The sequence below is a fragment of the Crotalus tigris genome, unplaced genomic scaffold, assembly GCF_016545835.1.
Source record: "Crotalus tigris isolate CLP2741 ecotype Arizona unplaced genomic scaffold, ASM1654583v1 scf7180000020588.15403103151:6194809, whole genome shotgun sequence".
Taxonomy (NCBI): domain Eukaryota; kingdom Metazoa; phylum Chordata; class Lepidosauria; order Squamata; family Viperidae; genus Crotalus; species Crotalus tigris.
This window is the reverse complement of record NW_024098092.1, coordinates 4,633,015-4,660,714: the sequence shown is the minus strand read 5'-3', so window position 1 is coordinate 4,660,714 and position 27,700 is coordinate 4,633,015. Positions and strand designations below refer to the sequence as shown.

The window sequence follows — 27,700 nt, the reverse complement described above, 5'->3', positions numbered from 1 at the left end:
AGAAGGAGACCTCATTTAGGTCTTTCAAAAGGATTTGCCCTCGTAAAGGGTGCACGAGGGGGGGGGGGAGTTTTGAGTACTCAGCTCTGGCCTGCATCTTGCTTGGACCCGTTCAGACGAACAGGAGCACTTAGGTTGTGTAAAAGGCTAGAAAAAGCCTTGCTAGGTGGGTGAATTCGAAGGGCGACGCCTTGCTAGAATTTGCCAGAGAAATTCAGGGAGCATCAGAAAAATCAAAATACAGGAAAGTCAACGGAGGGAGACAGATTCATTTAACGACCGTGTTACCCCCACTCTTACCAGTGACTCATTTAATGACAGCAGCAGGAAAGGTCGTGAAACAGGGCAAAGCTCACTTGACCGATGTTTTTTGTTTCGCGACCTCAATTTGCAGGCGCCACTGTGGCCGTCCGTTGACGGCTACCTGTCCTTACCCTGAGGCAAAGTAGCACAAAACGGAAGACCAAGCTACACAAATGACAACTGCGGAACCCGAAACAAATCCGCCAAGCCGGCTCGAGCGAAGCAAAGCGTTTCGACACTACAATCCAGCGATATTCTGCGCCTGAATTTATCCATTCTATGGACTAATTGATTAATCTCAACTCACAGACCGAACCGGTCGCGCACCGCACATTCAACACCCCTCCCCCCAAACGAACCAAGGTTAAAACCAAGTTTATGCCAGGATGCAAATGGACTCCTGGCCCCCCAAAAGCAGAGAGGATATCATGCGTGGAGGAATTTATAGCCATATCCCAAGTATTAGCCTCAATGTGAAATTTCCACCTTACATGATGCTCAGCTGGCCATCAATCTAAGGATATGCCAGAATATTCGCATAAGTGGCAGCAGCTTAGTTGCAGACGTCTGCCCTGGGCAGGGGGTTGGACTAGATGACCTATGAGCTCCCCTCCAATACTTATACTCCTTTATTCTACAGTTCATCGCTAATGCATATCTTTAATTGTGGTTTGAGTTGTAAACAGAAGCTTCCAAACTCTGGCTAGATTTGAGCATCATTTGTTTAGACAAGCCCAGATTCTGGTTCAGCAGAAATGTGTGACATCAAGCAGAAATTGCAAATTAATCAGGATCCTTCTGACTTTTGTTTTTGGTGATCAAGGCAGCACAGCCCCGATCCTCCTCCTCCTCCTCTTTTCTTTCTTTTCACTTTCCTTTCCTTTCCTTCCCTTCCCTTCTCTCTTCCTCCTTTCCTTTCCTTTCCTTTCCTTTCCCCTCCCCTCCCCTCCCCTTCCTTCCTTCCTTCCTTCCTTCCTTCCTTCCTTCCTTCCTTCCTTCCTTCCTTCCTTCCTTCCTGTTACCAAACGCATGAATTTTGCAAGGACCAGCCCTAAGTCCCCATTTTTCAGTGCCGTCGTACTTCAAAAAAGCGCTAAACAGCCAGCGGTGAGTCGAGAACTCCCTGTAGCATCGTATTTTTTCCCCCACCTCCAGCCTCCTACGGCAGCTGGATCAGAAACCACCCGCCTTAAGTGCATTTCTACCGCCTCTTTCCCAAAGCTTACCATTACTGAGTCGTCCATGCTCCTCATTTGGAAAACATCCATGGTGACCTCCGTCTGGTTGGGGGCTTCACTTCCTCCCGTATTTCCCGACTGGGGCAGGTCAAAATAGGTGCTGTCAGGCTCCCTACTCAAAGAAGAAAAGACACAACCTCAAATCTTTGCACTCTTGCGTCGATTGAAAACTTGATGCAATCTCACCCTCAAATCTGGGGGCAGGGGGGCTCCTTTGCAACCGGTTGTATTCCACGTTTTTGTTTTGTTTTTTTGCGAGAGCGGCGCAGATGTCCAATAACTGCCTTTAATTCGGCGTCCGTATGTAGTGCCAGTGGAATTTCCCACCCCTGTTTATAGGCCTGTAATTAAGATGGGAGTCTCTTGAAATGATTTTAAGTGACTAGAGTGTCCGATCGGCTTCGGCTATGGCGGGCTGTTCCTTTAACAGAGATAAGGGTTATTTTGGTTCATCTGGGTTTAATGTCTCCATTGACTGCCCCCCTCACCCCTACTTCTCATAATCCTGGAAATGGCAAAGATAAAATGCAATCCAAGTGTTTAATCTCTGACTTGTTTGTTCTTTACCTACCCATTTGGCAAATTTAGCTAGTGCCGTACTCCTTGGCAAACTTCAACTCTTGTGGACTTCAACTCCCAGAATTCCCCAGCCAGCTGGCTGGGAATTCTGGGAGTTGAAGTCCACAGGTCCTTGAGTTGGCAATTGGGATGCTTCTTGCCTCGCTCGTTCATGCAAACCAAAAACTCCCAGCTTAGTGTGGTTTCTTTTGACACCTCCGGAGTCACAACGGTGACAAGGGGAGCTGCACAAATCGAATAAGCCAAGAAACGGGGTTGAAAAACTCAATGGATCGGCAGAAATTTGCTAAAGCCAATAAATAAAATAAAATCCTTCCATGGTCCCATGGCTGGATGGCCAACAATGGCTGACAAGGGCGCTGACCGAGGTGCTGAATTCTCCCCACTGGGTTTCAGGCCAAGGGATTCATTCCCCAGATGACCAAACAGATCTGACCAGATTCCATCCAGAAGGTGGGTGGATTCCTTAATGGATCAACGAAAACCACAAGCCGAGTTTGGTCCGCCTTCGGCTCCAGACAAATGCACTCTTAACGGTGCTGACGGTGTTGTGGGAATGCAAACCTGGGTCTAGGTTTTTTTCCAGGTAATCCTCGGCTTGTGAATCATTATATAGTCATAAGTCAATTTTATTGCCATTTCTATGGCAGCCATTAAGCGAATAGCGGTAAACGTCAAACGGTCACTAAACGAAACGGTTATAAATTGAGGACCGCCTACCCGCCCTGAAGACACTAATTCCTCCTCTCAGCGGGCGTTTTGGTACGGCCAAGCCCGACTCGGCTGCCCTTTGAGGACCAGGCCGCTGTGCCATTGCCCCCATTTTGTGAGTGCCTCCACGAGTTTCAAGGGAGTGGCCCTCGCCCATCCTCTTACTTACAAGGTGCTCCAGAGATGCTCAAAGGTGGTGCCTTCGTCTGCCGAGGAAGCCCGCGACATCTTCAACGAACTTGGAGAAGGATGGGCGGCCCTGTTGTGGAAGAAGACAGTTGTGTTAGATTGTGTAGCTTTCCGACAGATCCCTTGCTCTGCAAGAGGGAAGAGAAAGACCCTGGAATCCTTCAGAAGTGATGCTGAAACCGTTTTCTCACATGGTATAGGGTTTCCTGCCTGAGCAGGGGGTTGGACTAGATGACCTTCAAGGTCCCTTCCAATTTTATCATCATCATCATCATCATTATCATCATCATCATCATCATCATCATTATTATTATTATTATTATTATTATTATTATTATTATCTGAGATAAATGTCCTGCTTAGGAAAGAAAATTGAAAGCAATACGGGTCATTTAGTGACAGTTCAAAGATATGACAGCACTGAAAAAAGTTTGATTGATTGATTGATTGATTGAAATGGTCTAGGGTCTCCTGCTTGAGCAGGGGGTTGGACTAGAAGACCTCCAAGTTCCCTTCCAGTTCCATTTTGATTGATTAATTGATTGATTGAAATGGTCTAAGGTCTCCTGCCTGAGCAGGGGGTTGGACTAGAAGACCTCCAAGTTTCCTTCCAGCTCCCTTCTGATTGATTGATTGAAATGGTATAAGTCTCCTGCTTGAGCAGGGGGTTGGACTAGATGACCTCCAAGGTCCCTTCCGGCTCTGTTATTCTACGTTCCGCGTTCTACTTCCATCCAAGCTCACAACCACACAGCTGGTCTTGATGTCGAGACCCCAAGAGGGACTTTGCCTCGCCATACCCAAGGCGCAAAAGAGTTAAACAAAGTTTCCTGTCCTGCTGAAGGACACGGCCAGCTCTGTCGTAGTAAGAAGGAGGGAAGGTGAAATTTGTGGCCTGGCCTTGTTTAACACACCCACATTTGCAGAAATTGCGCACCTCTCCCGTGCTGGGGGATTAGCTTCTGAAAATAAATTCCCCTCCAATCTTCCTTCTCTTTAAAAAAAACAACAACACACCAAATGGTCATTTTTGCACTGATTTTTGGCTCTTGCTGAAAGTGGGAACTTTTTTGAAGCTGAAACTTTTGGAGGGGCAAAAAAAAAAGCTCTTGCAAATGCTTTATTTTTAGAGCTCCTGGCTTGGGAGGGGATGGGTGGGTGGGGAGCGGAATCAAGGCCTACCTGCTCAGCGGCGAAAAGGCACTTAAGGATTGCGATTCGGAGCTCCTGACGGGCGCTAGCGGCCAAGGAGCGTCCCGGTCACCAAGGAGATGGCCGCCCGAGCTCTTCAAAGCTATGCAAAAATTGTGGCCAGGGTTTTGCACGCTCCTTCCTGGAACATCAAGCGAGCAGAGGGAGGGAGCCTGGGCCAGCCCAGAGTTTGATTGCTCAGCCTAAGGGAGAAATCTATCCAGCCCTTTTTCACCCTCTGGGCCCGAGGCTTCCGTTTTTCTGCCTCAAATCCCTCCAGCCATTTTCCTCCCGCTGGGCCCGAGGCTTCCGTTTTTCTGCCTCAAATCCCTCCAGCTGTAGCAATTCACCTAACAGTGGGGTCCAGAAAGGTGGTACTGTAGGGCCACATCCGCTGAACAATTGCCTCACTTAGCAACAGAGGAACGTCGGGCTCCATTGCGGCCGTAAGTCGGGGACCTCCTGTATTTTAATGCAGCTTGGGCCGTCCAGCCGACGTCACCTCTGTGATTGGATCGCTTTTCGGGGGGATCCCCTGATCTTTTTTTTTAACCCAATTAATCCATTGTTTACCAACTTGGTTCCAGCCGCCCACAAAGAGAAAGGGAATCAATCCGGGAGCCGCTGTGATTGACTTGTCCCTCATTATAACCCATAATTAGCCGCCAAGGATGGCCGTGATCAGGAATTGAGAATCGGACGGGCAAGTCGGAACATGCCCCCCGTTCGAAATAGAAGGGGCAAATATTGTGGGAGATTTTTCTTAATTACAACCCAGTCGAGTTGATATTTTTTATTTTTTTTAAGAATGGAGGAAGGAGAAAGTGGTTGGTTAAACACTTGTAGATCTGTTTCTCCCCCCTGTGGCAGCCAAGAACAAAATTCCCAGGGTTGAAACAAGAGTTTTTATTCTTTGACAAAAATTAAGATTTGGCCACTGGAAGCATGCACGATCCTTCCCAATGGGAAAAATAAAATGGATTTTATGGCGTTCGTTCCTTCATCAGGACTAGTGTCTTTGCAAGTCCCTTTTTAATTTTGCTTTTCGTCTTATTAAGGTAAAAGGCGTCAGAATCTGTTTGGCTCGAGATGCTTAAACAGAAGCAAGACCGAGAAGGATGGGATCTGCAAAACCATAGAATGTTTGAGCCGGGAGGAAGTCCTCTGAGGTCATCCAGTCTAACCCCTACCAGAGCTGGAATCTGCCACTTGCTAGCATCCCCAGCATATATGGCCGTCTAGCCTCTGTTTGAGCATCTTGAGCCAAAGAGACTCCGACTCCTTTTACGTTAGCAAAAGGAAAAATTAAAAAGCGACTTGCAAAGATACTAGTCCTGATGAGGTTCCTGCCAGCTGTTCTCTCCTATGAAGAGCTTTACCCGGGGGAGGAGGGGGGGAGGGAAAAATCCATTATTTTTCATTGGGAAGGACCGTGCATGCTTCCAGTAGCAAAATCTTTATTTTTCTCAAAGAATTAACTCCGAGCGCACTACGCTTCCACGCCTCTCCCTCCAGTCCACCACGGGGTGAGGGGGTGGACCTCCCTGCTGGGGAGGATGGGAGTTGTAATCCCACCGCTAGGGCCCTCCAAGGAACGGGGGTTCATGTGCTCCCTGGGGGTGCCCGGGCACCATCCCAAACAGCAGGTGAGCAATTAAAAGCCTCCATCCCCAGCAAAAACAGGAAGGTGAATTAATTCTCCATCTGGAAACCGGCATTGAGTGTAACACCTGTCAAGTCCAGTGGGGAGGAAGTGGGGATCCCCCCAAGCACCCCAAAACCACGGCTAACAGCACTTCCCTGTCTCTTCCTCTTCCTCGTCTTCTTTCTCACTTGGGGGGGGGGAGTCAAAAGAATTTGCAAATGGAGCTGGGCATTTGTAAGCTGGCTGGAAAAGGGTGATTTATGATTATTATTATTTTAAGAAAACAGATCCTTTTTTTTAATTCTTAAATCTCTGCTGGAGGATCTTTGCTAAGGTTTGGTGGTTGTGAATCCTGTTTTTTTTTTTTTTTAAAGGTGGCATTATTTTTAAAGCTGGTGGGCAATCTCCCTGTGGATCTTTCTTAGCCTGCCTTAGAATATGATGAATCGCTAGCCGAGAGTAATTTTGAGAATTCCTTCGTAGGCCTCTCGGAAAACACTCAATGCTATTTTTTAATCTTCTTTCATTTTTGCTGGGCGAATCATGACTCGATCCTGGTTTATGGCTAGCTCGGCGGACAAACCACAAGGGTCTTAAATGAGTGCTTATTTGGGAGTTGTTTTTTTAAATGTTGGCTTCGCTTCTGCAAATCAATCTAATCAAGAATTTGGAAAGCAAGCATTGAGCTATTTCATACCTGGTGGTTTAATTTTTTTTTTGCCTGCAAGAAAACCGCTTCAGCGCATCAGAAGCAACAGATGCGCTGCTATTAAATCTCCTTTTTGAAGCCTCTGGTGTGTGTGTGTGTGTGTGTTTCCCCACCACCACCACCACGTTTCACTAGGGAATAACGTTTTAAGCTTATTTCTGTTGCGTTTTCAAACCCAGGTATCCAATATCTTAAACCTGGATACATTATCCTCAACAGCAACTGCCTCCGTAAACAGATCCCTGGACCAATCAGCCAGGGTTATATATCCTGGAGGCTTCCATGAATTGGGCTTCACAGCCAAGCCTTGCGGCTTGCAAACATTGGATGTATTGTGTTAAAAAAACAAAACAAAGGTTGCGGTTTAACCTGTGTTAAAACGGTGGGGAAGAGTTAGGTAGGGTTGATCTGGCTTTTGCAAAACAAACAAACAAACAGACAAACATAGGCACAGGTAATCCTTGACTTATGACCACAACCGACCTGGGAAAAAAATTCTGCCACTAAACGAGGCGTTTGTTAAGTCAGCCTTGCCTCCCATTTGACGACTTGTCTTGCCATTATAAAATTGTGTCTTGTCTCCATTTCCATCCCCTCCACTCTTTTAGCGGGTCCAGTATAAAGACGATTCACCCTAGGGCACGTTCACACAAGCCCTAGACCTGATCAGAACAGCCAGCGATTGGATCGGGTTTACTCTCCACTCCCTTCTTTGCTGATTCCAAACCTGGGTTGGTTTGTGACCCACCGCCCTCGGGCCCAGCCAGATACAGGCTTTCAATTCAGAACCCAGGTTACAAGGGTCGTGAGAACGCCCGCACCCATCCCTGCTTCCTCCCAGAATTGGGTTTTCGAGACTCCTAACGGTTCCTAGCGGTCTTTCCGCTCCCCCTCGCTCCAATTCCCAGGGGTTGTGTGAACGCAGCACCTCCCCACCGGAACAAGGGTGTCGTTGCCCAGCAGGGCACCCCAAGGGGGGGGAGTCTTCCCCCCCTCCCCGTCACCCCCAATTTCAGCGGCTCCCCTTCTCCTTTTGCTCTCCTACCTGGTCGGTGGGCATCTAAAGGCAGGCAAACTCCGGGACTCGGCTGGTGCCAAGCTGGTCGTGGGAAGGGTCCTTCCCCTGCCGCGATGGTCCTGAAGCCCCCCGGGTCGCCCCCCTTGGCACGGGGAGAGGTCGGGCTGCCGCCTGCATGCCCCGGTCCCTGCTAGAGACCCCCGGGCAAGGCTGGGCGCGTTGCAGACGTGTTCAGCTCGGCGTGCCAAGCGCTGGGAGCAACCGCGCCATTTCCGCGGCGAGCGGCGGGAAAGGAAAGAGAAGCGAAGCGGAGCGAAGGAGGGAGGGAGGGAGGGAGGGGAGGGGGAGAAGGGGAGGATGGGTTGCCCCCTCCCCCTTTCCCCCCTCTACCTTTCTCCCCCCACCCGGATTCACAGGGTTCTCCAATCCTGGAACACAATGCCCATCATCCTGTCCCCGGTGTTGGAGACCTGGGAGGAGGGGGAAGCGGTGGGCACGGGAGATTGGGGTCCCTCAGGATGAGGGGGATTGTAGTCCGACCTCTCCCCTGCAGGGAGGAGGGAGGGAGGGCTGGAGGGCTGGGGAGGATGGGTTGGCCCCCTCCCCTTCCCCCCCTCTACCTTTCTCCCCCACTCGGAGTCACAGGTGTCTCCAATCTTGGAACACAATGCCTATCATCCTGTCTCCAGTGTTGGGGGATCTGGGGGGAGGCGGTGAACGTGGGAGACTGGGTCCCTCGGGATGAGGGGAGTTGTAGTCCGCCCTCTCCCTTGCCTCCCCCGCCTATTTTTAGGGTGCAAGGGTGCACCGTTTCCCCGCAAGGGGAAGCGGGTCGTGTGAACGGGGTAAGAGTCAAGGCGGGGGTGTGCGCGCGCGCGCGATGGGGTTGATTTAAAGAGCCGGGCGGGTTTCTCATGTGGTTTGCAAGCAGCGGCGGCCGTCCAGAGGCTAAACACGCGACTCTTGTGTCCTTCCCACGACCAGGAAGATCAGGAAGCCAGCAAACTTGAGAGATTATTTTCATTTTTATTTTTTACACGGCGGGAGGAATTTTGAATGGCGATGCCTTGAAATTTGGGGTGTTTTTCTTTTAAGAAATGGTGGTGGTGGTGGTGGTGGTGGTGGTGGTGGTGTGTGTGTGTGTGTGTGTAACAGCCTTTCAGCAGTCTCTGGCTTCCCGAATCGGCACACGAATATCTCACTTTTAATTTTCTTTTTTTTTTAATTAATTTTTCTTTTTTAAAAAAATATTTTTTGTAATTCGCCTGATAAACGAGGATTCTCCAAGAGTGGTTTGTGCTCTAGAAATGATAAAGAAGAATGTGTATCTATATATGTGTGTGTGTGTGTTTCTGTGTATACACACAGGCGCGCGCGCTCTAGCACACACACGCACACACACACTGTCAAATGGGCCGAAAAGGAGATTTTAAAAACTTTCGCCTTTCGTTCTTTTTTTTTACTCCTATTGATTCTCATAATTCGTGGAGGGAAAATGCTTTTATAATTGGACAAAAAATAAAGAATAAATATATATTGGCGTGGAATCTTCCTTCCTTCCTTTTTAAAAAGGATTTTATTATTGCTGGATGGAGCGCGCTGGAGATCTGCTATCGTTTTATGAATTACTCCGTTTAGGACGCGATTCTACCGTTTGTGGTGCGATTTTTGTTTTGTAACTCATGACTCGGTGGAAAATTCTATCCTGTCTTTTATTGATCAGATTTCTATACCGCCCATCACACTGGACCTTGGGCAGTTGTACTTTTATATTTTATATTTTAGTTGTATATTTTGTGTTTTGTGTTCTACATTTATTTTATATTTTATATTCTTTCTCTAAACCCTGACCCTGCCGATTTATTCTTACTCGTATTGGCTTAAGATCCTTTGCTTCTGAAATCCCAAATTTCTCAAAAAAAAAAACAAAAAAAAAAACCACCTTCCCAACTCTCTCGGACCCCTCCCACGAAACCTTAGCTCACCCCAATTTCACCTTTTTTTTAAAAAAAATATCCATTTTAATGTCAATGAATGTCTCCACTTTTTTCTGCTTCGACCAAAACGCCCCATCGGATAATTATCCTCTCTATGGGGCCTTTGGTTTAAAATAAAGTTGGTTTTCCTGGAATCGCGAAGGGAGGCTTAAAAGACGCTGATGGACGAAAAATATAAACTAGCTCCTAGCCGCATGATGACCAACGATAGAAAATTAGTTGGTTTGTTGCGTGTATTTTTGTTTTCCTCCGCCGCGTTTAGCGCTCCACCCAATAAAACTGGCATAATGGATGGCCCGGTTATTTGATAATAATAATAATAATAATAATAATAATAATAATAATAATAATAATAATAATAATAATAATAATAATAATAATAATAATAATAATAATAATAGCAGCAGCTACGTGCTCAAAATATTCCCAGAGTGATCTGTTCAAGAAAAGGGACCTTTTTAAAAAAGATATCCACGCGCAACCGACATTTCGCGGCTGTCTTTATGGATAATTGTGTGTTGTGTGTTCCTGAGTGTTAGGTGTTCATTTGTTTACCTGAACTCTTTCTATAAAGCATGTGCGCGGGGGAGGGGGGACTTCGTAATTATATGGATTTATAATTCACTCAGAGCTTTTCAAATACAGTCGAGACCCGATTAATTGCTAACCCGGAGCGAGGGCGACACACACACACACACACACACACACACACACACACACAGAGAGAGAGAGAGAGAGAGAGAGAGAGAGAGAGAGAGAGAGAGAGAGAGTTGGATGGATAGAGAGAAATAGAGATAGACACGGAGAGATATATGTGTGTGTGTGTGTATAGAGAGGGATGAGTTAGATAGTAACAAAGAGATACAGATAGATATAGATGCATATATAGAGAATAGATAGATATAGATAGATGTAGAGCAGGGGTCTTCAAACTTGGCAACTTTAAGACTTGTGGACTTCAATTCCCAGAATTCCTCAGCCAGGCCTGGCTGAGGAATTCTGGGAGTTGAAGTCCACAAGTCTTAAAGTTGTCAAGTTTGAAGACCCTTGATGTAGAGAGAGAGAGAGAGTTAGATATAGTAATGTATATATATAGAGAGAGAGGTATAAATAGAGAGATAGTGATAGAGATATAGTGATATAGATAATGGATGGATAGACTGATAGATAGTTGATTGATTCGCATCAGTCTGCTGGTAAATCCATTAATGGCAATTTTACAGATAATCCTCAACTAGCAACTAAAATTGGGCTAAAATTTCCTTTGCTGTAAGCCAGGTTGCAAAAACTACGCCAGGTTCTTAACCATCTTTCACCCCTCTAGCGAACGCATCCCGGATATTATAACAATTAATGGGCCTATTTGAAAAAACAAATGGAAGAGAAAAAAAAAAAAGCCTGATTTTTGCAGGAAATCCAAACAAACAGAACTCCATCGCTTTCCCTAAGCGGGCAGACAAGCCTCTCCCTGCCCAGACTACATCTCCCATCGTGCCCCTGGCTGTTTCCGGCCGCCTCTTCTCCCGCCTCTTCCGGCCGGGGGAAGAGGCTCCTGATTGGTTGACGCCTTCGAAGCGGGCCAGAGGCGGCGGCAGGCGGGAGATGCCGCCGCCAAATTGAGGGGGGACTCCGCGTCGTCGCCTCAGGGTGCTGAAGCCCCGCCCACTTCAGCCCCTCCTTTTCTTACCCAGGCCCCCAATTTATGGGGAGGGGGCTCCCTTTCCCCCCCCTGCTTCTTTCCCTTGCCAGGCTTAAGGGGAAGCTCTATTCAGCCCCCCCTTTTGTACTGAAGGGGGTCTCCATTTACAACTGAGGGGACTCCTCCCTTTTTTGCAGCCCCCCCATTTGAGGGTCTCCTTCTTGGGGCCTCTCCCCATTCCCTCCCCCCCCCAAATTAGGAACTTTTCCTTCCCCCTTTATTTTGGGTGGGAAATAATTTGCATTTTTCATAATTCAGTGCCAATTCATTGGAATTAATCATTCCAAGACTTATTTAAATTATAACTATTTTCTTACAATTGCTAACTGCCAATTTTCTAACTTCCTGGGAACTTGCAGCAGTCTGCATAGCATCCTTTTAAAAAGGATTTTTTTAAGGGGAGAAAAAAATTGGGGTGCCCTAATATATATTTTAGGGGAGAGCAGCCCCTCCCCCGAAGATTAGTGTGAGATTTATAGATCCTCTTGAAAAAAAGATTTTTTAAAAATTATTCTTAGATATTTGTCATGGGGGGGGCTTGTATTAATCCTATTTTGGGGTCCCCCATTGCTGCTCCCCTTCCTTTAGGAAAACCCCCTCCCTCTTCCTCTTGTCTCTATTTTTTTTAAATGTGTAATTGCAGTATTTTATTTTTTTTTAGGGGTGCCCATTTTTGCTCTGCAGAATTAGAAGCTGCTAAATTTGGGGATGCTTCAGTCATTTCGGGGGGGGGGGGAGAACTTTTATAATCTGCATTTAATGCACTTATTTTTTTTCCCCTAACTCTTGTTATTATTATGCATGATCGTTTTGCAAAAATTGGAGCTGGGCAGAGATCGACGTATTTTCTAATTCAGGGGACGCTGGGATATTTAAGGGGGGTCCTTATCATGATTTTGTCCGCTTCCGTTATCATTTCTTTGTTTCGTTTGGAAGAGAAACAGCTCGCCTTTTGAATAATACACTGATTTATTTAATGGAAGGAGATTCTTTAGGATAGGAGGCTGTCTAACACACCTCATTGTAAGTCTTTTTGTTTTTCCTTTAAATAAAAGTGTTTTGTTTTTTTTTACAACTGTGTATTTCAGTTCCTGCAGCAGAGGTCTGTCCCTCTGTGAAGTTGAACCATGGTGAATTTTTCTGAACTCTTTAAAGCCTCCAACCACTTGTGCAAATTTTCCCCAGATGGCAAATACATGGTGAGTAGACATTTGTAAGTTGTGCAGTGTGATTTGGTTGTGTGTCTTTTTCCTTATAATTTGCCTCTTTCTGCCAGTTTATGTTCAGGTCAGGCATTGCATTAAATCCTGGTTTGCTTCACGTTGGTTTGTTGAATAAGCTGGCATTGCTGAGGTTTGTGCAATAAGTCAAAAATCATGATTTATGCAGGACAGTTGCAAGGGGGCAGAATGCATTTGGGCTAAATGCCAATTTTGTGAAGTCAATTTCTCTTACGACGAGGAAAAATAATATTTGGCTTATATCCTGGAAGGGGAAAATCTTCATTAAAAGCTTATTTGTTTGCAATATTGCCTTTTGATGAAAACAATAAATTACACAGAGTCCTTTTAACCAATCTTTGGAAAGGTGGGCTTAACAGCTAAAGCCAAGTTTGCAAGTTGTGCTAAATTTTAAAAAAAGTAAACTGTTGTAATTTAGGATTATGCGTGAATTAGATTTGGCCCCAGCTGATTAACGTAAAACAATTCAATCATCAAATAATCTTAAAGGGAATCAAATGAATGCAGTATTTCTAATATTGCCGTTTAAAAACATCAAGTAAAATCTAGGGATTTTTTTTTTTTACATCTCTTACGTATCTATATTGAAATTTCTACCCTCTGTAAATTTAACCCGTTTATTTATGCTAGGGAATTAAAAACATTGCTGCTTTAAAAATGTTCTTAACAATGATCAACCGCTGAGTCGAGTGGCATATTTATTTAATAAATTATTCTTAAAATTGGGCTGCGGTGAAGCAAATGTTTTGGTGCTACAATGCCCATAATCTCTCGGTGCCAGTTGAAACTGGAGGGAGAGTTAAAATATCTTTGGGATTTTAAGAGACGTTGTGCCTCTGTCTTTATGGTAAAAAATGATTAAGCTGTGTTTAAAATGATAATTTTTCAGGCGTCTGGGGTACAATACCGTTTGGTGATCCGAGATGTCAGCACGCTTCAAATTTTGCAACTCTTTACCTGCCTGGATCAAATCCAGCATATTGAGTGGTCTTCCGACTCCCTGTTTATCTTTTGCGCCATGTATAAACGTGGAATCGTGCAGGTGTGTACTTAGGGGTTTGTGATGGATTTGTCCCTCATCTGGCCTTTAATTAAATTAAAGCTAAATTAAAAAAGAGGGGGAATGTCTTAAAAAAAAAACAGATTTTTGCAGTCGATTTCAAGGAGAAAAGGGAGCATAGCACCCTCTGGTGGAGAGAGGTGGAATTGGAAACGGATTGCGTTTTCCCTGGAAAAAGTCACAATTTTTTGCAATTTGGGAAGAGCAGCGTGCCTATTTAAAGGAAAAATACACAGCTGTAAAGGCATTCTGCAGTTCTGCCCAATGCACAGGAAGTCCTCGGCTTACAACAGTTTGTTTATTGACCGTTCGACGTTACAACGGCACTGAAAAAAAACATGAGGGTAGCTGAAAAAAAGGGACATGACTAGGGGAATAGGGAGCCCTTGATTTATGACCGTTCCTTTAGCGACCGTCCCAAGTTACAACGGTGCTAAAAAAAAAAAATAGACCTGCAATTAGTTGCCAAGGTCATAGGATCAGAATTCGGGCCCATTCTGGCTTTTTTTTTTAAGAAGCAGGACAAGATGCCTTTCTCCCCCCCCCCCCACTCCAAATGTTAAAATGTGTGATCTTTGCCTCTTGCACAAAACTAGACAGATGTTGTACAAAAGTATGCATCTTTAGAGGGGGAAAAAATTACTTTTCCTACACTTTCCTGATGGCCTTTAAAAAAAACGGCACACGGCTCTCTTTATTAAACGGCGACTCCATTGATTCGTATGTATTTATTAGACAATATTGAATAATATTTATTAGTATTAAATCGTAATGCAGGTGGTCCTCAATTTAACGACAGCAGTTGGGCCCAGAATTTGTGTTGCTGAGTAGAGAAATTTGTTAAGCGAGTCTGGCCTGGTTTTACGACTTTTCTTGCCACCGTTGTTGAACGAATCACTGCAGTTGATAAGGGACTAACACAGTTGTTAAGTGGACCTAAACAAACTGTCGTAAGTCAAGGACTATCTGCATATGAAGAGAGAGAGAGAGAGAGAAAAAAGCTTACTTTTGTAGCAGGGTCCAACCACAGTCCTTCATGATCGCGGTGGATATTCCCGTTCTTTATGCCAGGAGTTCGAATCTCTCGGCTGGAGACCGAGAAGCATAGAATCACAGGGTTGGAAGGGCACCTTGGAGGTCCTCTAGTCCAACCCCCTATCCAGGGCAAGAGTCCTCATTAGAAGTGGGATGTTTTTGCCTTCCTTAGGTCTGGTGCTTGGAACACCCCGACTGGCACTGCAAAATCGACGAAGGCTCGGCCGGGTTGGTGGCCTCGTCCTGGAGTCCCGACGGGCGTCACATCCTGAACACCACCGAATTCCACGTGGGTGTGAAATCAGGGGAGGGGGTGTCTTCTCCCAAGAGCTCTGAATGCTCCCGTCTGCCTCGGAGCCCCTAAATAGCTTGCTGTGTTCTTCTTTTTTTAAAAAAGAGAGAAACAGCTGATGCCTTTTCCTGCTATCTAGGATTAGGGGTGTGGCTGGTTGCAGGAAAAAACACTGCCTAAAGTTAGTTAAGCCGCCAAATTTGGTCTTAAGGAATCCAGCATCTCCCCCACTCAAAGGCTCCTAATAACCAGAACCTCTATATTTAAAAAAAGAAAATTAAAACGACAAAGGAAATGATTAAAAGTTCCGGACTTTCCATTTAGTGTCCATCCTTTGCCTTTTCAGGGTTTTTTTTTTTTTGTGGGTGTTTATTTTAAATTGAAAATTGTTTCGATCCGTACGGGGATTAAAAACAAAACAAAAAAAAAAACCTGGCAAAGAATTGACAGGAGATTCCAAATTTTGTCTAAATATACGACAGGTAGTTCTCGGCTTAGCAACGTTTCGTTTTGTGATGGCATTGAAAACAAGGGACCTGTGACCGTTTTTCACACGTAAGACCGTTGCAGCAATTCCAGGGGTCACGTGATCCAAATCCGGACACTTGGGCAACTGACTCATACTTATGATCTCTCCATCCATCACTTCTTGTCCTGCCTTCTGGTGCTTTGGAGAATAGGTGGGATCCCCCCCTCTCTCTTCTTTGTAGGAGCCCCTGGCCCCTCTTTCCATTAAAGCAGCTGTGGCCAGTTCTTCGTATGTTTTAGCCCCCCCCCCAATCCTCCTCGCTGCTCTTCTCTGCACCGTTCCCAGGGTCTTGGGAAGGGGTCGATCGCTCGGGATCTGCTTCCCAGCGGCAGGTGGAGACGGGGGCGGATGAGGAAATGCTCCATCTCAGGCTGGAGAACTTGCCTTGACCCCCGGCGGGCTTGCGCTCAGCCAGCTGCCCCCCCCCCCAGAAATCCCTGGCTAGCAGACCCTGCCCCTTCTGGGTAACTTGACCCCGTCAAGTCTGGGATAAAGTCGAGGTCCATCAGGCACGCCGGGCGCTGGGAGTGCGGGGTCTTCGTGGGACGGAGGGGGCTGCTTTTCCAGCTGCCCGGCCTTGTCAAAACCGGGTCCAATTCCTCTCCCCGCTCTCTTTCTGGAGCAGATCCGTCTCATTGCTGCTTTTCAGCTGCTTTTGTTTTCGGTATTTCAACAATGCTGCTGTTTTCTCCCTTCCGAAGAGCAGCTGTGCACCCGTGCCCGACACCCGATCACGAAGAGGTGAGGCCGGTTCACGTGCGTTAAGCCATGTGGGTTTGGGGGGGGGGGAAAAAAGCCGGGGGTCTGTTTTGGAAAAACAGAAAGCAGGTCAAAAAAACAGTTGGGTCCTGCCGGTGCATCCCTCGTTACAGGCAAGTCCTCAATTTTGTGCCCGAAATTTCCGTTGCTAAGCACGACCGTTGTTAAGTGGGTTTAGCCCCGTTTTACGACCTCCCTAGCTGCCGATGTTAAGAGAATCACTGCAGTTAAGTTAGTCAAGCAGTTGTAAAATGAATCTGGCTTCCCCATTCACTTTCCTGATCAAGCGGTCGCAAAAAGGGAATCGCGTGACACCCCCTCCCCAGACACTGTGACCGTCATAAATATGAGCCGGATCGCCAAGGGCCTGAATTTTCATCCCATGACCACGGGGATCACATGACCACGGTCGTAAGTGTGAAAAACAGTTGTAAGTCACTTTTTTCAATGCCGTAATTTCAAACTAAGTCCAGAATTATCCGTGTTAGGCAGGTAGTCAAATCTTTTTAGTGCTGTAGTAACTTCCGTCACTAAATGAATGGTAATAAGTCAGGGACTGTTCGTTCTTTTCTCTCTCTGCTGTTTTCTACCGAGAAAAATTCCTGTTCTAGAATCCTAGTTGGCTCTAGTTGTTAAAAAAAAAATAATCCAAGTTTTTTTTAAATGGTCAAGTTGATTAACGTGGCAGCCATCCTGGCTGATTAAAAAAAAGAAAAGAATAAAATAAAGACAAATCAAAGAGTTGAACGGAGGTGGGGCCAAGAAGGAAAAGTCCTTAGGAAATTTCCTCGTTCATCACATACACAAAAAAACTAAATTGACCCTTTTTTTCCCGTCTCCCTTTGAACAGCTACGGATCACTGTCTGGTCCCTGTGTACAAAATCAGTGTCCTACATCAAATACCCCAAAGCTTGCCAGCAGGGTAAGTGAAGTGGACGAAATTCAGATTTTATTTCGATTTTGTTTTATTTCATTTCAATCGAGACGGTGTATAGGTTCTCCTGCTTGAGCAGGGGGCTGGACTAGAAGACCTCCAAGGTCCCTCCCAGCACTAGGATTCTGGGGTTTTAAAACTGCGGTTTGCCGAACAAGCCTTGATGCTTGGTTAGCCAATCATTTAAGATGGTTCCACAACTTGCAGGCCGAAGCCGGCGTGCGTCCTGCCTGCAAATGCTTGAGGGACTTTCCGCAGGATCCTTTTGTGCCTGGAGAGGAAAACAACACAGCTGTTTTCAGGCGGGGGAAATGCCAGAGCTCCATAGTAATACCCAGCCAGGGGGAAAAAAAACACAACAATACAAAACCACATGACATTTTTGTGTCGTTTTTAACCTGTCTGCAGCCTTTCACAGGAGCCACGCTAAATATCTGCTCCGTCAGCTGGAGTTCACCTGTCCTGTTTATATAAAATAATATATATGCACACATATTTATATATATAAAATAAAATATATACGTGTATTGTGTGTGTTGTTTGTGTGTGTTTGTATGTGTAAAAATATACAGAACATTACTCCTATCCAAATATTGTTTTTCCCTTGATCCTTTTTGTCGTTTTCTTGGTATGGGTCATTTAATTCCCCATTCCATGAAAAATCATTTTATTGTATTGTATTGTGTATTTTAATTTACTTTATTTTATTTTATATTTTATTATTTTTTGTTTTTTTATTTTATTTATTTATTGTATTTTATATTTTATTTTTACTTATTATTTATTGTATTTTATTTATTATTTTTTGTTTTTAGTTTAATTTATTTACTATTTTATTGTATTTTATCCTTTACCTTGTTTTATTTTATATTTTAACCTTTATTATTTTATTTCATTGTATTGTATTTTATCATTTATTTTATTATTTTATTTATTATTTATAGTATTGTATTTACTGCTTTTTATGTTTTTACTTTGTTTATTATTTTATTTATTGTATTTTATGATTTGCTTTATTTTATTTTATATTTTAACATTTTATTTTATTTTATTATTTTATTTATTTTATTATTTTATTTTATTTTATATTTTATTATTTTATTTATTATTTTATTATTTATTTTATTTTATTATTTATTTTATTTTATTATTTTATTTTATTTTTTATTTTAATTTAATTTTATTTATTTTATTTTTTATTTTTATTTTATTTTATTATTTTATTTTATTTTATTTTATTATTTGGCAGGCCTGGCTTTCACGAAAGACGGGCGCTACCTGGCCCTGGTGGAACGGAGGGACTGCAAAGATCACGTCAGCCTTTTTGTCTGCAGCGACTGGCAGCTTTTGAGAGTAAGAAGTCCCATTTCCTGGACTTCATGACCTCTTTGATGGTGGTTTGCGGGATTCCCAGCCTGCTTTGTCCAGTATTTTTCTTCTGAGTTGAGGCAAAAATCCCTGGTTCAGGGGTCATCGGAGGTTTTTTCCCACGCCAGGTAAAAGATGTCCCAGTCCCAACCTGGTTTTCCTTATTTTCTCTTGTTTTGTCTCCCAAGCATTTTGAGACTGAGACCCAGGACGCCACTGGAATCGACTGGGCCCCCAACGGCTGCGTGCTGGCCGTGTGGGACAGCTGCCTGGAGGTGAGCAGATTCACACCCGCTGCTTCCGCTAAATCAGTTCGAGCCATTCTGACAGTCTCGTGAGGTAGTCCCCACCGCAAACTCACACACAGCTCTAACTTTATGGCAACGGTGACATTTATTGCAAGTTGTCATAAATACACGCCGGTTACCAAGTGCCCAAATTTTGATTGTGTTTTCATAAGGATGCTGTGGCAGTTTGTAAGGGAAGGGAGAGTTGTAAATCGTTGCAATTTCGAACAGTCACTAAATGGATGGTTGTGAAGTCAAGCAAGAGACCCTATACCATTTCAATAAATCAAGAGTAAGAGCTGGAAGGGACCTTGGAGGTCTTCTAGTCCAGCCCCCTGCTCAAGCAGGAAACCCTAGACCATTCCAGACAAATGGCTGTCCAATCTCTTCTTAAAAGCCTCCAATGATGGAGCACCCACAACTTCTGGTGGCCAGCTGTTCCACTGGTTAATCGTCCTGTCAGGAAGCTTCTCCTTAATTCCAGGTTGCTTCTCTCCTTGCTTAGTTTCCATCCGTTGTTTCTTGTCCTGCCTTCAGGTGCTTTGGAAAATAGCTTGACTCCCTCTTCTTTGGGGCAGCCCCTGAGATACTGGACCGCTGCTATCATGTCCTCCCCCCCCACCCCCCAGTCCCTCTTTTCTCTTAGACTGGCCAAACCCAAATCCTGCAGCCGTTCTTCGTGTGTTTTAGTCTCCAGGCTTCTCCTCATCTTAGTTGCTTATCCTCTTAGAATATGGTCGGTTTTATATCCTTTTTTCTTTTTTTACCAGTATAAAGTCCTGCTTTATTCCCTCGACGGACGCCTCCTTTCGACCTACAGCGCTTACGAATGGTCCTTGGGGGTGAAATCCCTCACCTGGAGCCCCAGCAGTCAGTTTTTGGCGATTGGCAGCTACGACGGAAAGGTGAGCTTGGCCAAACCTGCCCCTCCCTTCCCCCCAATTTCCCCGTTGTGCAGGGTCCAAAATATATCCTAAATGCTAGGCCACATTTAATGAGATTTTATTTTATTTTATTTTACTATGGGTTTCTCAACGATCGGGGAAAAAATTGGCATATTTTCTTTTCATCAGGTCCGGATCTTGAACCACGTGACCTGGACGAAGATTGCCGAATTTGACCATCCCCTCACCGTCACTCATCCCAAACCTGTAAGAATTCCGATTTCGTACACGGTTTAGGGACTGCAGTACAGGGAGTCCTCGCCTTACGACCGCAACGGAGCCCAGAATTTAGGCTGCTAAGTGAGACGTTGACTAAAGGGAGTTTGGGCCCCATTTTACGGCTTTTCAAGAAGAGATTGGACAGTCATTTATCTGGAAGAGTACAGGGTTTCCTGCTTGAGCAGGGGGATGGACTAGAAGATCTCCAAGGTCCCTTCCAACTCTGTTATTGCGTTATGATCCATTTTGGTTCACGTTGTGCTTTTGTGAATGACCCCACCCCGATTGAACTTCCCGTTTAGGTTGTGTACAAGGAAGTGGAGAAAACCCCAGCGGTGGACTTAGAGAAACTGACATTTCCACCCAGCAAAAGAATGGCGAGTGCCCTCTTCAGCCGAAAGACGAAATGTAAGTTTGGGAGTTCAGGTGGGTGGACTTCAACTCCCAGAATTCCCCAGCCAGCTGTGCTGGCTGGGGAATTCTGGGAGTTGAAGTCCACAGGTCTTCCAAGTTGCCGAGTTTGAAAAAAAAAAAACACCGCCTGAAAGAAAAGTAGACCAAAGTAAAAGGGGTTAAAACTAGGAGCAAATGTGAAGTAAATATCTTGTTTTTGTTTCCATTTCAGACGAAGTCGTCCAGGCCCCCCTTTCTTTGCACCACATCCAGCCTCCCACGGATCGGGCTAATCCTAGGATTGGCGTCGCGACGTTAGCTTTCAGTTCGGATAGCAGTTTCCTAGCAACCAAAAACGGTCAGAATAATAATAAAAATAAAATAATAATAATGTGTTAAAACTTATATGGAGGCCCCCCCAAACCCTGCCACAGTTCAGATTTCATTCATGGCTATTTTAAGCCAGTTATCTTAAACTTGAGATAAAGCTAGCTAGTAAGTTTCCACCAGCTTGTTTAAAGGTTACTGACTTAAAATCGGCATGAATGAGAATATTAAAAAAAGGATTTTTTTAAAACACCCAACTCAACCTTTCAGTTAGGAATATGTTTGACTGTAAGGCCATTATTTCTTATTGTCTCGTTGTGTTCTTTTTTTAACAGACAACCTCCCAAACACCGTCTGGATCTGGGACGTTCAAAAGATGAAGCACGCTGTGGTCCTGGAGCATTTGGGTCCCGTTCAGCTGTTCCAGTGGGACCCCCATCGATCTCGGCTCGCTCTGTGCACCGGCAATACGAAAGTCTACCTCTGGTCTCCAGCAGGATGCTCATCCGTGCAGATACCCATGGAAGGTAAACGAGCAAAGCCGTACCTTGTAATAACTCCGGCATTTATTTTGCACCGGAATTTAAACTGAAGAAGTTGACAAATGAATATACCTGTCACTCATGGGGGAGGATGAGGGTGGAGGTTCATACTCCGGGCTTGTGGTTCAGAAACCAACCCACAAACTCAGAGAACGAACTTCCACCCTCAAAAGTTTACAGAGGCCAAACATTGAGACCCCACTGTGGTTTGATCGCTCCCATTAAGGCACGTTTTGGCTACTAGATACTGTTTACAAAGGGCGTACTTGAAACGCTGGAAATTATTGCGAAAGAAAAAAGGATGATTTAAAAAAAATATTACTGTTTTGTGCGCAGGTGACTTCAAAGTGACTTCGCTTTGCTGGCACCCCAGTGGGGACTTCCTGATTCTTCTCAGCAAGGACAATTTCTGCCTCTGTTACTTAGAAGAAGGAGGAGAAGCTGCAAAGTAGTCGGACCCAAAGCGAAGCTAAGTGAAAAAGAAAAAAAATTAATCGCCAGTTGTTTTTAAACTTTCAGTTCTCCGAAATCGGAGAAAAAGAAACAACTCTATCTCGATTTGTTTACCTTTGTCTGGTTTTCCAGGCACAAACGTGTAATTTAAATCTGTACATAAAACGGAGTGCTCCAGAGAGACCTGGTTTCGAATTTGCTTTCCGTGAAACGGAACTTAAAAGGATGTATATATTTTACGGCGGGCAACCTGTGTGGTTTTCCCCAATTTTCAATAAAAGTGTTTGTTGTATAAAGTGCGGTCAAAAGGAGAAGGCGGCAATTTTGCGTTCTATGGAGGGTAAAGCAGAGCAGTTTCTATTTTGCTTTTGTTTGAATGTGTTTGTGTGTGGGGGGGGGATAAACATTGTGTGACAGCCAGGTCCCTGAATAGGGGGGGACTGGAAAGCCACTGCGAAGGGGCTGAGCCTGCCTCGGCAACCATTTTGTGAGTGCGCCCACCCATTGCCAGCAAAACCCCCCCGCAGGCCCCTGATCCTCGAGGCCAATCAAAGCATTGAGTGGTTCCCACTGAAACAAAGCCAGACGGAAAGGATTTATGGATTAATACTTTCTGCGATTCATATGGACTTCAGTTTTATTAAGCTTCGGTATACACAACTTATAACACAAACAAGGACACACACTCGGCGTCATCTCAGCGGCCTTTTTTTTTGTCCGCCGTGAACGCTACCGAGAGAATGCCGAATTACAAAGAGGTATCAAGAGGATCTTTGTTTGGGAAGCAGAAATTTCAGTTCTGGATAGATTTTTAAGGCGGTGTTTCTCAGCCGGGTCACTTTTCAGATGTCCAGGACTTCAGCTCCCAGGATTCCTCAGCCAATATGGCTGGCTGGGGAATCCTGGGAGTTGGAAGTCCAGCCATCTTAAAAAAGGCCCTGCTTGAGAAATTTTAAGGAATGCAAACATTAAATAGGAAAAATTGAAAAGTACATCCATGCTTCTAAAATGATTGTTCCCCACGTGGCAGTAGAGATTTCCATCCTATATATTTCTTGTCTGAAGACTTTTGGCCTGGATGAGCCAATAATCTTTCATTTTCACATTTTCCTTTTGAGTTTCCACCTCTAGGATTCACCCACGTTAAGCACCGGGTGGATTTAAAAACCAAGAGAGAAAAACTGGACATTTTGGACTAAAATTACATTCTTGCTTCGAGACCCCAGGCTTTGGTAATTTAGTACTCCGCTTTTGGACTGACAAGCTGTCTTTAAAGCTGATCGAAAATTCCCTTTTTTCCCCCCCCACTCCATGCAAAAACAGGATTCTGTGCGGCGCCAAATTCCCAGGAAACGAGCACCATTGTGCAGGATTTCACGGCGTGTGAGAAGTCGTTCTTGGCGTGACTTGTCTTTAGTGTGACTGCGGGGAAGTTGTCTAAAACGTGGACCAGCCGTTTCAATTCGTGCTTTGCTCGCAGGAGAGGAGATGATTTAGTTGCAACTCGGCAGACCCTAACAAGCTCCCCGTATTCTCAAGCTATCCCTTTTAAACCATGGGAAAGAATTAGCCACTCTCAAGCTATCACAGGAAAGAATTAGCGATCCCGCAAGAAGGAAAGCCAGGATAATATGTACACGGGGAGGGGAGAACTCCAGAGCATGCGTGAAAACATAGAATTGTCTTATTGGAGACACACGAAAGGATTGGAGGAAAGATTGGTGTGATGGCAACTCCTCTCTCCTTTTAATCCGTCGGGATTTTTTTTTCTTTACGATCAGCGACATTTTTGACGAGCTGGGGGGAAACAAATCCATGGGCTTTTGCTTTCTTTTCCCCCTACTCTTCTGGGGGGGCGACGGTGAGCTCGTCTCTGCTTTTCAGAATCCAATTTTCCCTCTGGTCATGGAGTAGCCCAGCTTGGCTTCGTTGTTGATGAAAGACATCAACCCCACGTAGGTTTCGATCAGAAGCGGTCTCTCCAGGAGCAGGACGCCGTTGGCCCGCCCTGGCAGAGGACATTCCCTGTGGGCCTTCTTGACGGCCTGAACCAGCTGGGTTTTGAAGTTCTCCAACTGCAGAAGGAAAGGAAAGTGTGTATTGGGGGGGGGGAGAGAGAAAGGACGCTGAAAGAGTGTGTCATCCCTGCAGAACCTCGGAAATATTTCTTGCATACAGCCGGTCATTTGCATCCTTTTAGAGAGCCATTGAGGCCTCTTGGAGGCTTCTCTTTGTCCTCGGGGTCACCTGAGTGATGCAAATGGGTGTGGAGCCTTCTTCCTTTCAGCAGTTCCACACCCATTTGCACCACTCAGGTGACCCCGAGGACACAGACAAGCCTGCAAGTGGCCTCAACGGCTCTCTAAAAGGAGGCAAATGACCAGCGGTCTGCAAGGAGTATAAATCCTTCCATTCTCCACCACCCAGTCAGAGCTGGAGAAGCTTCTTGGAGGAGAAGCGAAACGTCTTCAAAGGAGAAGCAAGGAAGTCCACCTGCCTCCTAAAACGGATGGCCGAGAATCTCCATAGATACAAAGCAGATAAAGGACTATTTTTCCTCTTCCAGTTCAAAGAAACCAGGTTTTCACGATGCTGGCCAGCCCACTTCCTTCTTCCCACTGCGAGTCATCTAAACTCCTTTAAAAACACACACACACACACACACACACACGATAATATCTGACCTGACACAAAGAGGCGATCTTCTCGTCGGCATCAGCCATGGGGTGTTCGGTAAAGGTGGAGTAGGGCACGTTGCTGGACCAAGGATTCCATCGATTGAGGAACGAAGCCCGGCTCTGTTTGTCCCACTGGATTCGGATCCCGACGCCTTCTCGCCTGGTGAAGGAAGAAAGCACACCTTTGCTCACACCAAGACAGGCAGGAACTGGGAATGGCCAGAAAAAGACTAGGGGGGACGTAATAGCGGTCTTCCAGCATTTGAGGGGCTGCCCCAAAGAAGAAACAACGGATGGAAACAACCTGGAATGAAGGAGAAACGTCCTAACGGTAAGGACAATTAACCAGTGGAACAGCTGGCCACCAGAAGTTGGAGGTTTTTCAGAAGAGACCGGACAGCCACCTATCTGAAATGGTGTAGGGACTTCCTGCTTGAGCAGGGGGTTGGGCTAGATGACCTCCGAGGCCCCTTCCGACTCCTGCGACTCTCTTGAGAACGTACTTGTTGAGCGACTTGGGAGGAAACTCAAACTGGCCCGTGGAAATGGTGTCGACGGCATTAAGCGAGATTCTGGTCACTTGCAGGCACTGTAGGCTGATGAAGTCGTATTTACAGATCAAGAGGGATCGGTCGGTAATCAGGACCAGGCGCTCCTTCTCGTTGTTCCAGTGGTCGATCCTGCGAAAGGGGAGGAAAAGCAAGCAGGCCAGCGTGGCTAAGCATTTCTTCTAAGAAAAGAAGTTTTGGGAAAAGTTTATTTTTTTTTTTATCCTGATCTGCTTTGGGGTCTAGGCAGAAGCTGGCTTTGGGCCCCCCCCCCCGACTTACTCGGTCAGCAGCCAGACGCTCTGGACCTCCCCGTCCTCCACAGGCATCACCACCACCCGGATCTCGTTGACCGCCTGTTCAATAGTGCCCGGCTGAATGGAGAGAGAGAGAATGGGCCATTTTGAACCCCTCGTTTCACCAATGTTAGGTCTAACACTCTGTGTCTCAACCTTCCTGGACTTTAAGACTGGTGGACTTCAACTCCCAGAATTCCCCAGCCAGGGAGTCTGTCTGTCTCTCTATATATATACACATACACACATGCAAACACACACATGCACACACACATACGTAATATACACTTGGTTTACATCTCCAGGAATCCTGTTTTGTGATAGGTGCCTATATAAATATACACACACACACACATGCACAAGTGTATGTGTGTTATGAGAGACAGCACAGATATACTTATAGCTACTATTAGGCGTAGTTATATAGTTTTATATTAATATATTAGAAAAATATGCAACTATTAATACTGGCATATATGAAATATACATAGTACTTAGATATAATTACATACTTTCTTAGATACCGGTAGGTGGCTATATAAATACAATTTAGATAGATAGATAGATAGATAGATAGATAGATAGATAGATAGATAGATAGATAGATAGGAAAAGAGAGAGTAAAAAAATGACAATAAAGGTTATCTTATTCCGTAGAGCCTCCAGAGCTGGACGCAGCCTCTCCCGGAGGGCGTGGCCTCCTCCCTCTTCCCCCTCCCTCCCTCCCCGCCGCGCATGCGCCCCCGCGCGCCCACCCGGAAGACGAAGTACTCCTTCAGGCGCCCCCCGCGGGTGGGGTTGCGGACGTTCAGCGGCCGCAGCGTCTGCCGGGGCGCCCCCAGCGAGGCGTCCACGTCTCCCGGCGGCGTGAAGGGCACGTCGGCCTCGGCCGCCGGCACCAGCAGCGCCGGCCCGGCGCCCTCCTCCGAGTCCCGCAGCTGCAGCATGGCCGGCGGCGGGCCGCGGCCTCCCCAGCGGCGCCTCTCCCTTCGCTGCCGGGCTAGGCGCCTTCTGCGCAGGCGCCAACCGCCGCCCACAGGGGCGGGGCCGGCGCGCGGAGGAGTCTCTCTCATAGACTCACGAAGGAGTGGAGAGGCGCCGACCCGCGCGCGGAGGCAAACGCTGGCGGGTTAAGTGTGCGGGAAGTGTTTTCTTCCCCCCTCCCCAGTTATGCTCTTGCTTATGCGTCAGAATGCATTTCTGGAAGGTGCAAGTTGCCTTCCTGGAAGGGTGCACCCTGTAAATAAACGCGTGCAAGTTGCATTTATGGAAAGGTGCACCCTGTAAATAAACACGTGCAAGTTGCCTTCCTGGAACGGTACACTCTGTAAATAAACGCGTGCAAGTTGCATTTATGGAAGGGTACACCCTGCAAATAAACGCGTGCAAGTTGCCTTCCTGGAACGGTGCACCCTACAAATGCGTGCAAGTTGCCTTCCTGGAAGGGTGTACTCTAAATAAACGCGTGCAAGTTGAATTTATGGAAGGGTGCACCCTACAAATAAACGCGTGCAAGTTGCCTTCCTGGAAGGGTGTACCCTGTAAATAAACGCGTGCAAGTTGAATTTATGGAAGGGTGCACCCTGCAAATAAACGCGTGCAAGTTGCATTCATGGAAGGATGCACCGTGCCAATAAACACATGCAAGTTTTCAAACAATATTGGGGGAAAAAAACCTCTGAGCAAATAAACCTATAGCTAAGATTGTGCAGTGGGGCAGATTTACAGCAAGGTGGAGAGAGGGCCAGAGTTTGCGCAGTCACTAAATGACTTCTCTCTTTCTCCTTTTTTTTTCCTTCCTTCCTTCCTTCCTTCCTCCCTTCCTCCTGCTTGTAAGAAATGGGAGATTTGTCAGTCTGACTGACTATTATTAATATGGTTAGTTGCCCAGCCAGCCAGATGTTCAGACCATGGCATTTTTGTCCACGTCTAGAAAACTGGGATGGCCAGATGTGGCTGTTTGATGGTCTTAAAAGTCTCCTCATAAGGCGTGCCAAGTCAAGCTGCCATTTGCAATTGACTGATGGGTTTTTTTTTGTCAATATCCACGGTATTCCAGTGATGCTCCAGATGTTTTGGGATTGCATTCAAGAGGTCTATTATAATCGGGACGACCTTTGCTTTCTTTTGGATTTACGACCGTCGCAGCACCGCTACGTCATGTGATCCAAATTTGTTTCTCCTGTTTGTTAATTTAATTTCAACTTAAGTTTAATTCAACTTCAATGTAATTTTAATTTAGTGTTTAAAGCCTTCGGACCAATTGATCCTGGTTTTTTTTTTTAAATGCCCCCATTTTCCACCCCACCTTTGACATGTGACAAGGTCCCACACAATGGCCTTCTGTTTGATCCGCCTTCCCCCCCCCTTTTTTTTTCCCACAAAAGGGAGATCCCAAGGAAAAGACACCACGGGTGGGTGGGAAACTGTCATTGGTTTAAACCCCATGGTTTTTCTTTCTGGTGGGAATGTTGGACCTCTGTAAATAAAGAACCAGATGTGGCTCCTCTTTTCA

General features: G+C 45.7%; 3 protein-coding genes across 4 annotated transcripts in view; 1 reads left to right on the top strand and 2 right to left on the bottom strand.

Annotated features, from left to right (window-relative positions):
• Positions 1-7,628, bottom strand: part of TP73 (tumor protein p73) — a 28,845-nt gene extending 21,217 nt beyond the window's left edge. The window contains exons 1-3 of one of the 2 annotated variants that reach the window (XM_039367660.1): positions 7,611-7,628; positions 3,001-3,090; positions 1,530-1,653 (exon numbers count right to left, since the gene is read on the bottom strand). In XM_039367660.1, the coding sequence (XP_039223594.1) occupies positions 1,530-1,653; positions 3,001-3,059 (183 nt within the window). In that variant the 5' untranslated portion in view covers positions 3,060-3,090; positions 7,611-7,628. Of the gene's footprint in view, positions 1-1,529; positions 1,654-3,000; positions 3,091-4,202; positions 4,272-7,610 lie in introns of those variants that run through there. The other variant, XM_039367656.1, reaches the window with a different exon arrangement.
• Positions 7,629-11,106: 3,478 nt separating this feature from the next.
• Positions 11,107-21,959, top strand: WRAP73 (WD repeat containing, antisense to TP73). Its single transcript, XM_039367516.1, has 13 exons — positions 11,107-11,227; positions 12,368-12,478; positions 13,410-13,562; positions 14,788-14,904; positions 17,046-17,118; positions 18,380-18,483; positions 18,687-18,773; positions 19,556-19,690; positions 19,859-19,936; positions 20,251-20,356; positions 20,574-20,699; positions 21,004-21,195; positions 21,547-21,959. The coding sequence occupies exons 2-13, from the start codon at positions 12,407-12,409 to the stop codon at positions 21,660-21,662; spliced, it is 1,359 nt and encodes a 452-aa protein (XP_039223450.1). The 5' UTR covers positions 11,107-11,227; positions 12,368-12,406; the 3' UTR covers positions 21,663-21,959.
• A 299-nt stretch (positions 21,960-22,258) lies between these two features.
• TPRG1L (tumor protein p63 regulated 1 like) lies at positions 22,259-26,206 on the bottom strand. The gene is made up of 5 exons (XM_039367517.1): positions 25,941-26,206; positions 25,172-25,263; positions 24,845-25,021; positions 24,348-24,501; positions 22,259-23,738 (listed from the first exon to the last, which is right to left on the bottom strand). The coding sequence occupies exons 1-5, from the start codon at positions 26,130-26,132 to the stop codon at positions 23,544-23,546; spliced, it is 810 nt and encodes a 269-aa protein (XP_039223451.1). The 5' UTR covers positions 26,133-26,206; the 3' UTR covers positions 22,259-23,543.
• Positions 26,207-27,700: the final 1,494 nt, after the last annotated feature.